The following is an 8,636-nucleotide window of genomic DNA, read 5'->3' as shown; positions in this document are numbered from 1 at the left end:
TTAGGTATAACTAAGCCCAAAAGTGCCTTCAGTACCATCCTAAAGGCTTCCAATAAATTGTTATGAAATTAAAAAAAGTTATTCAATGGAATTTTCTACTGACTGCCTGCGTGCCTGCCTGCGTACTTGCGTGCCTGCTTGCCTACAATGCATGCATTGTAGACTTACCTTTGTCCCCCATTTCTTTTTGCTGACAACCCAAGGTGTCTATTTGCAGTAGTGCGATGCATGGCTTCTGTACTGGAGTACATTAGTAAATGGGAATCGTCCGTATTTTCCGTGGTGACTGGATTGATTGCAGAGGCTCTTCATGTGTAACGCTGTGTAATGGGCTGACAGCAAAGTGTAAAGGCCACTTCACTTCGATTCAGTAATTTATAGTTGGGGTGTGCGAAATGTTCGTATTTTTCGTGGTGACTGGATTGATTGCAGAGGTGCTTCTCCTACTGTTCTTCATTTGTAGTGCTGTATAATGGGCTGAACATAGCTGAAAGCAAAGCATAATGGCCACTTTACTTTTGAGTCACTAATTGATAGCTGGGGTACATGTTCAGATAAAAACATCAACTCTGGCACCATCCTTTTTTTTGACACGGTGCAAGTTTACCAGTCATAATAATTAATGTTACAAAAAAGTAAACAAACAGGTATAAGGAAAAATTAGAAATTTCAAGGGATCATAGAAAGTAGGGTGAACAAGGAAGGTCGCCTACACCTGTAGATATACTAGTAAACATTTTATCTCTAATTCAGTTATGTGTATAGGGATTAAATGTCCACTAGTATATCTGCAGGTGTAGGTTTTCTCCCTACTTTTTTTTATGGTCCCTAATTGAACTTAAAATTCCTTATACTTGTAATTATAAAAATCTAGTTGTGAAAGCAGCCTGGGTAAACTGGTGGCATGGCTGTAGTGTAAATGTGTAGTGTATTGGTGTAAGTCTCCATTCTTGGCAAAAAATCAACATCAATGGTGTGTATGAACATTTACGATTTCAAAAATTTGGTCACATATTTTTTACAGCTAAACATTTATAATGCTGTGTTGTTTCATTTTCTAGCCAAAGGCAAAAAGCAAAGTAGCAGAAGACACTACTTACTAGCTGGTGTTAGTACATGTAGAGCAGTGTTTATTATTGTAAACTTTTTCTATTTTCAACCAGCACACACACACTATATTACTATAGCTGTATGGAGCACAGGAGGAACTGTGTGTGATGTTGTGTCATTTTGACGTTATAATAGTTAGTGTAGTGATTGTATGTGACTGTGATGGGTAATAATTGTGAATTGAAAAGTAAACACTAGCAACTGTTGTGAGCACCTTAATACTTATATGTGTCCCCTCCTTCCCTCTTTTTGTCATTTCATTTTATTAAAGTTTGTAAAGTTCTACAGTTGATCAATATCAGTACATCAATAAAATTTACATTGTCACAAATACAAAAGCTAATGAGTGTCATACAACATGTGGTGTGTATAGTGATATGTGTAGTGTTGTATCTGTCACAATGAAGAGTGAGTATGAATTAGTGAGTGATGCAATCCTTGGGACGGATCTTCATTGCAATTGACAGTACATCTCCAGCTACCCATGGTGGTTGTCTGTTGGGGTTGATATGACTACACCTGTTGTACCAAAACCCATCCTTTGCTGTTTCTGCACAGTTACTACTACTTTTATCATTGTCATTGTCTGGAGTGCTGAATTTCATCCCATTCAGTGGACTAGATACAAACCGGTCAGTACCTTCTCCAGTAAACTGTCCAACAGTCAGTGGGTATTCTTCACTGGCACTACCTACACTGAACTGATTGTAATGGAGGTAGGACCAGGTCTTGTCATTCTTTTGATAATCCACTCTCATCTCCCATTGGCCAGTTTGTGTAAAGCAATGAATTGCCTCCAGACCATACCAGAAGTCGGTTGTCAGATTTCCAAATCCTTTTTCATAATCAATCCAATTCTTATTAAAGTTTACTTTACTATCCTTCCTGTTTCTCTGTATCACAATCCATCCTCCACCATCAGTGGCCGTGTCACAGTAGACATCAGCAGTTCCGAATGTTCTTGTACTCATCTTGAATATTCCAGGAGGTGGTGAGAAGGTGTTGAGGTCACAGCAACTTCTAATGGTGATCAGTGATGGAGTACACTTGTGTTTGAAGTCCTTGTAGAGGTTGGTACAGTATAGATCAGCATTGACCAGTAGTAATGACAGTGTCAATATGACAAGTTGTGTAATGATGTTCATAACTGTTGTTGTAGGTGATAATGTCTGGTAGATCAGTTAGAGTAGAATGAAGACAGTTACTAGAAGATTGTTATTGAGCTATAGTCCAATTAGTTCCACTGTACACCTTGTCAGAATCCTGCTCCTGTTGTTTTCTTTGCTTTGAAGGTTGACTTTGTTTTTCTGGCTTTTCTTATCAAGCCAAGTTGCAGTGGATCTTTATAGCAAATGTGTAGTGTACTATTTTGTTAGAATATCACCAAATATGGTAACATCTTATATATTTTTGCACTACAAAATTACCCTTAAATTACTACCTTGCTCATATTATAATTAAATGGTATCTGGTTAGTTAGCACAGTTGGTTCAGTGCCATATAAGGGAAATATAAAACAGATCATTACTACTGATATCATGTCAAGAATTAATATAATATTTTAGGCCCTGTTATGAAACTCTTGCTGATAATAAAGATAATTACTTGTTTAGCCACATAAGGATAACATGTTTTTACAGATGTTTCATTTCAGACTACTGTATGGTTGTTTATCACAGTATGGTCTTGAAGCCACTGGTCTCTCATGAAGGTGAGAATTTTCAGGGAGTATGTAATGTCTATTTAAATTTATAAATGTAGTCTAAATGCAACATGAAAACTTGCTTAAACTAATTCATTAATATTACTGCTGAATAACATTATACACATGATGTGATGCCACTAAAAGTGAGATGTTACTTTACTGCAGTACGTCAAATTGAAGGTATAGTAACTAGTAAATGCAAAACCATGTAGCTACGTACATCATGTACGCACATGTATTTTTAAGAAACAAATATGTGACTGAATCTGCAAAAAGGGGTCTTATAGCCTTTCCAAATTTCCAAGTTTGACAAGTCATAACTCATCATATGTTTAACCTATTGTCCTAAAGTTACATCCAGGAATAGTGCTATGTTAGCAGTGTAAAGTGACCAAATTTCAGGCTGGTACCATACTCACAAGTCAAGTTGTGGATTGCCAGTACATGCAACTAGAAAGGCTATAAGACCCCTTTTCACAGATCCTAGTAGTGTACAATGACTTATGTAATTGAAAATTATGACGTTTTCATTTGCATGCTATAACATTATTATGCCATTTTTTGAGGGAATATGGTACAATAAGGCTCTATAAAAATGGAAAATATGGTACTGTAGGTAATTTTTTGCACTACAAATTAAAAATACCCTAACCAAATCAATTATGGTTAAACATTGAATGGTATCTGGTCAGTTAGTAATAGTTGATCAAATCCCATAATTATAATGCTGATTTAGCCACTTAAAGGAAAACTTTTTATGTAGTTGATCCAATAGCCATAATATTATAAGGGAAATAGCAGGTAATTAATGTCATTACTAACTATATATTATACTGATTTAGTCACTTAAAGGAAAACAGTTTTTGTATAATAGATATCTCATGTTGATACATTGTACATGTGATCACTATGTGGCTAAAATATATAGTGGTCCCTCAAGAAGACATATGTACCTCCAGGAGGTATATCTAACTATCTATAGTATTTTATAACAATGAAATAGTTGCCTCATATTGGATCCAGTTCTTATTAAAGTCCACTGCACTATCCTTCCTGTTTCTCTGTATCACAGTCCATCCTCCATCAGTAGTGTTCATGTCACAGTAGACATCAGCAGTTACTGTATTGAAAGGAGATCCACAAGTACAATTTGTCATCATCTGGTAGACAGCAGAAGGTGCTTTACTGAGTGTAAAGCCAGTGAGGTCACAGCAACTGTTGATAGTTATCAAGTCTGGACTACATTTGGTCTTGAATGTGTTGTACTGTTTGAGGAGGTTATTGTTGTTATTATTATTAGTGCTTTACAGTGACCAGCACTGAAGGTCTGACAGCAACATGTGCTGCAGCCTTATAGGATTATCTAACCTAATTTCAAGGACTTAGACTTATAGCTGAAAAGATGTAACAGAAAAGGGGCCAAAGTAAGGAAAAAATCCCTCCAACCCCAGGATTTGAACTGCGGGTTATCACAATATTGATCAGCATTGACCAGTAGTAGTGACCATGTCAGTATGACTAGTTGTGTAATGATGTACATAACTGTTGGTGTATGTGATAATGTCTGATAGATCAGTAAGAGTAGAGTTACTAGATTTGAGTTATAGTTCAATAAGTTCTACTGTGCAACTTGTCAGGATCCTTCTCCTGTTGTTTTCTTTCCTCTGAAGGTGACTGTCTTTCTGGATTTTCTTATCAAGCCAAGTTGCAGTGCTATTTATAGTAAATGTGTAGTGTACTGTTTTGTTAGGTGATTTGTTTGCAGCTGAACTCTCTACATGATGGTTTCTTTGTAGCTGAATTCTCTACAAGGTAACTGATATCTCTACAAGGTCACTAGTTTGTAGCTGAACTCTCCACGTGGTGGTTTCTTTTTAACTGAACTCTCTACAAGGTGACTTCTTCTAGCTGATCTTTCTACAGGTGATTTGTTTGCAGCTGAACTCTCTACATGATGGTTTCTTTGTAGCTGAACTCTCTACAAGGTAACTTCTTCTAGCTGATCTTTCTACAGGATGATTTGTTTGTAGCTGAACTCTCTACAATGAAACTTCTTCTAGCTGATCTCTCTACAGGGAGATTTGTTTGCAGCTGAACTCTCTACATGATGGTTTCTTTGTAACTGAACTCTCTACAAGGTGACTCCTTCTAGCTGATCTTTCTTCAGGGTGATTTGTTTGTAGATGAACTCTCTACAAGATAATTTCTTCTAGCTGATCTCTCTACAGGGAGATTTATTTGTAATTGAACTCTCTACAGGTGATTTTTTTGCAGCTGATTTCTCTACATGATGGTTTCTTTGTAGCTCAACTATCTACAAGGTAACTTCTTCTATTGATCTCTCTACAGGGCGATTTGTTTGTAGTTGAACTCTCTACATGGTAGTTTCTTTGTAGCTGAACTCTACAAGGTGATTTCTTCTAGCTGAACTATCTCTTTCCATAGTTGCATGAACTCCCTACAAGGTAACTTCTTCTAACTGATGTCTGAACAGGGTGACTTGTGTGTAGTTGATCTCTATACAGGTTTCTTGTTTCTAGCTGATCTCTTGAATTCTCTTCAGGGTGACTGCTCTATTAGGATGACTGCTCTATTAGAGTATCTCGATCTCGCACTTGCTGCACCAAGTTAGATTTCGTGTTATAACTCCGTGGCTTTAAGTCTGATTCTTCTACACCATTGAAGAGCTTTTCTAAGATGATTACTCCATCTATACAGCGATTTTCAAAGCATTACCCCAAGCGGTTTATCTGGTAGGCGTGGCAAGTAATCGTTTTTTTATTAGCTAATCTCGATTGCGTAATTGTTACACACTGTTGGTTTTTTCGTTGTATCTTCCTGGTTTTTAGCTCGATTTCTTTCAAACCACAAAGGTTTGAGGTTCAATAGTTAACCTATTCATCCACCGATTTTCAGCTACTTCCCATACGCGGTTTACCCTGTAGGCGTGACAACATATTGGTGTTATTTTTCGTGAATAATCGATCATAACTCTTTTCCTGTTTATCTTATCCTAGCCAAAGTTGGTACAGAGATGCGCCTTTATACCCCGCTTTAGTGTGCCAAATTTCAAGGCAATCGAATATGGCGTTCTCGTTTTATAGCAGTTTTTGTAAGTGTGCGAAAAGAGGAAGAAAAATAAGAAAGAAAGCGAAGAAACTAAGCCAATTTTTGAAGTCGCATATCTCGGGAATGCTTGAAGCGATTTCGCTCAAATTTGGAATGTGGAGTGCTGAAGGTGGAGGGAGTGTCCACAGCAAAAATCGTCTTGTTTCATCAAGGCAGCACAGAGCTACAGAGGTGCGAAAATTGCGTTTTCTTCCTTCCTGTCAATATACTCACTGGTGTTGCGCGCCGGCTTCTTGGGCCGCACGACACACTACCGTGTGTCTTGATCAGCTAAAAGAAGTCACCTTGTAGAGAGTTCAGCTACAAAGAACCATCATGTAGAGAGTTCAGCTGCAAACAAATCACCTGTAGAGAGTTCAGCTACAAACAAATCTCCTTGTAGAAAGATCAGCTAGAAGAAGTTACCTTGTAGAGAGTTCAGCTTCAAAGAAATCACCCTGTAGAAAATTTAGCCACAAACAAATTGCCCTGTAGAAAGATTAGTTAGAAGAAGTTACCTTGTAGAGAGTTCAGCTACAAAGAAACCATTCTGTAGAGAGCTCAGCTGCAAACAAATCACCTGCACAGAATTCAGCTACAAACAAACCACCCTGTAGAGAGATCAGCTAGAAGAAGTTACCTTGTAGATAGTTCAGCTACAAACAAATCACACTGTAGAGAGATCAGATAGAAGAAGTTACCTTGTAGATTACTCAGCTACTAACAATTCACCCTGTAGAGAGGGCATCAAGAAGAAGTCACCTTGTAGAGTGTTCAGTTACAAAGAAACCACCATGGAGAGTTCTGTAATAAATATATGTATTATATATATAATTTGTACATTTACTGATAAAATCAGAAATATTTAAAGTACATCTGCTTCATCTTTTCTTCTTCCTGTGGTAAAGAAAAAAAGACAGGTTAAAAAAGTCCCAAAGTCGGCCGGTGGTATACAAATACAAAAAGAAATGAAATCTAATCCAAAACAGCCAAGCTGTAAAAAAACAGTGCGGCCCTCAAAAAGGCTATGGTGAAAAAAGATGTGAAATCCAAGATGGCGGCCAAGAAATGGCTGTGATGGTAGGTTAATGGTAAAAATTTTAATAACGGCAATTTAGGTGAATTTTTGCCAAGACCAAGCGGCACAAAAATTCACCTAAATTGTCATTATTAAAATTTTTACCATTAACCTACCCTCACAGCCATTTCTTGGCCGCCACCTTGGATTTCACATCTTTTTTCACCATAGCCTTTTTGAGGGCCGCACTGTTTTTTTACAGCTTGGCTGTTTTGGAATAGATAATATTTTAGGCTCTATTATGAAACTCTTGCTGATACTAAAGATAATTTAGCCACATAATGATAACATGTTTTTGTAAATGTTTCATTTCAGACTATCACAGTACGGTCTTGAAGCTACTGGTCCCTCATGAAGGCAAGAATTTTTAGGGAGTAGGTAATGTATATTTAAATTTATAAATGTACCCTTAAATTACTACCTTGCTCATATTGTAATTAAACATAATTGGTATCTGGTTAGTTAGCACAGTTGGTTCAATACCATATAAGGGAAATATAAAGCAGATGATTAATATCATTACTGCTGATGTCATGTAAAAATTAATATAATATTTTAGGCCCTGTTATGAACTCTTGCTGATACTAAAGATAATTACTTTGTTAAGGATAACATTTTTTTGTGCAGATGTTTTATTTCAGACTACTGTGTGGTTGTTTATCACAGTACGGTCTTGAAGCCACTGGCCCCTCATGAAGGCAAGAATTTTCAGGGAGTACATAATGTTTATTTAAATTGATAAATGTAGTCTCAATGCAACATGAAAACTTGCTTAAACTAATTCATTAATATTACTGCTGAATAACATTATACACATGATGTGATGCCACCAAAAGTGAGATGTTACTTTACTACAGTATGTCAAATTGAAGGTATAGTAACTAGTAAATGTTAAATCAGGATGGATATGTAGCTATGTACATCATGTAGGCACATGTATTGTTAAGACACAAATATACCTACTGTATGATGTTTCTCTAGTAGTGTACAATGACTTGGAAATTGAAAATTATGACATTTTTATTTGCATGCTATAACATAATATGTGACCCAGTCTGAGAAAACTGGTCTTATCGCCCATGTCAGCAGATTCGATTTTTCACCCAGGACACACAGCTACATGAATAAACTATCTAATTCCACATTTAAAATCAGCTAGACTTGAGTGGTCTGGTTTTGCTGGCTGCTTTTCCCGAGCCCAGTGGCGATCCGTACATGTGGTGTGGGGCCTTAATGGAGCTCTGGTCAGCCTGGGAATGACTGTATGTGGTTGTACAGCTCTGTGGTGTTGAATAACTACCTCTGCTGTGAATTTCCTTTCATTTTAGCCAGTTTTGAGACTTCAATGGCTCAAAATTTGGCCTAATTCATTCCTTGGCCTTCCTTTTCAATTTTTGAACACCATCTTGCATGCCTCCCACCCAATTTGCAGCTCGCCTGATACAGTCAACCTCGGTTTAAAAACTATCTAAAATGGCGGGAAACTTAGTTGTTGGCTACTTGCACAGTGGATGCTCTGGAAGGTAAGGAATTGGTGTAAAACGTGTGAAAATTTGGTACACATAGCTTCAACCATTGGCGAGCTACAACACACTAAATACTTAAAACCGGCATTTCTCAATACTTTTAAATAGG

General features: G+C 37.1%; 1 protein-coding gene across 1 annotated transcript; it reads right to left on the bottom strand.

Moving 5' to 3' along the window:
• Positions 1-1,529: 1,529 nt before the first annotated feature.
• Positions 1,530-2,255, bottom strand: LOC136253525 (ficolin-1-like). Its single transcript, XM_066046196.1, has one exon. It carries the CDS (start codon positions 2,253-2,255, stop codon positions 1,530-1,532), a length of 726 nt encoding a protein of 241 aa, XP_065902268.1.
• Between the last annotated feature and the right edge of the window lie 6,381 nt (positions 2,256-8,636).

The sequence above is a fragment of the Dysidea avara genome, chromosome 4 (genome assembly GCF_963678975.1).
Source record: "Dysidea avara chromosome 4, odDysAvar1.4, whole genome shotgun sequence".
In the NCBI taxonomy this organism is placed as follows: Eukaryota; Metazoa; Porifera; class Demospongiae; order Dictyoceratida; family Dysideidae; genus Dysidea; species Dysidea avara.
This window is presented reverse-complemented; position numbering and strand designations above follow the sequence as displayed.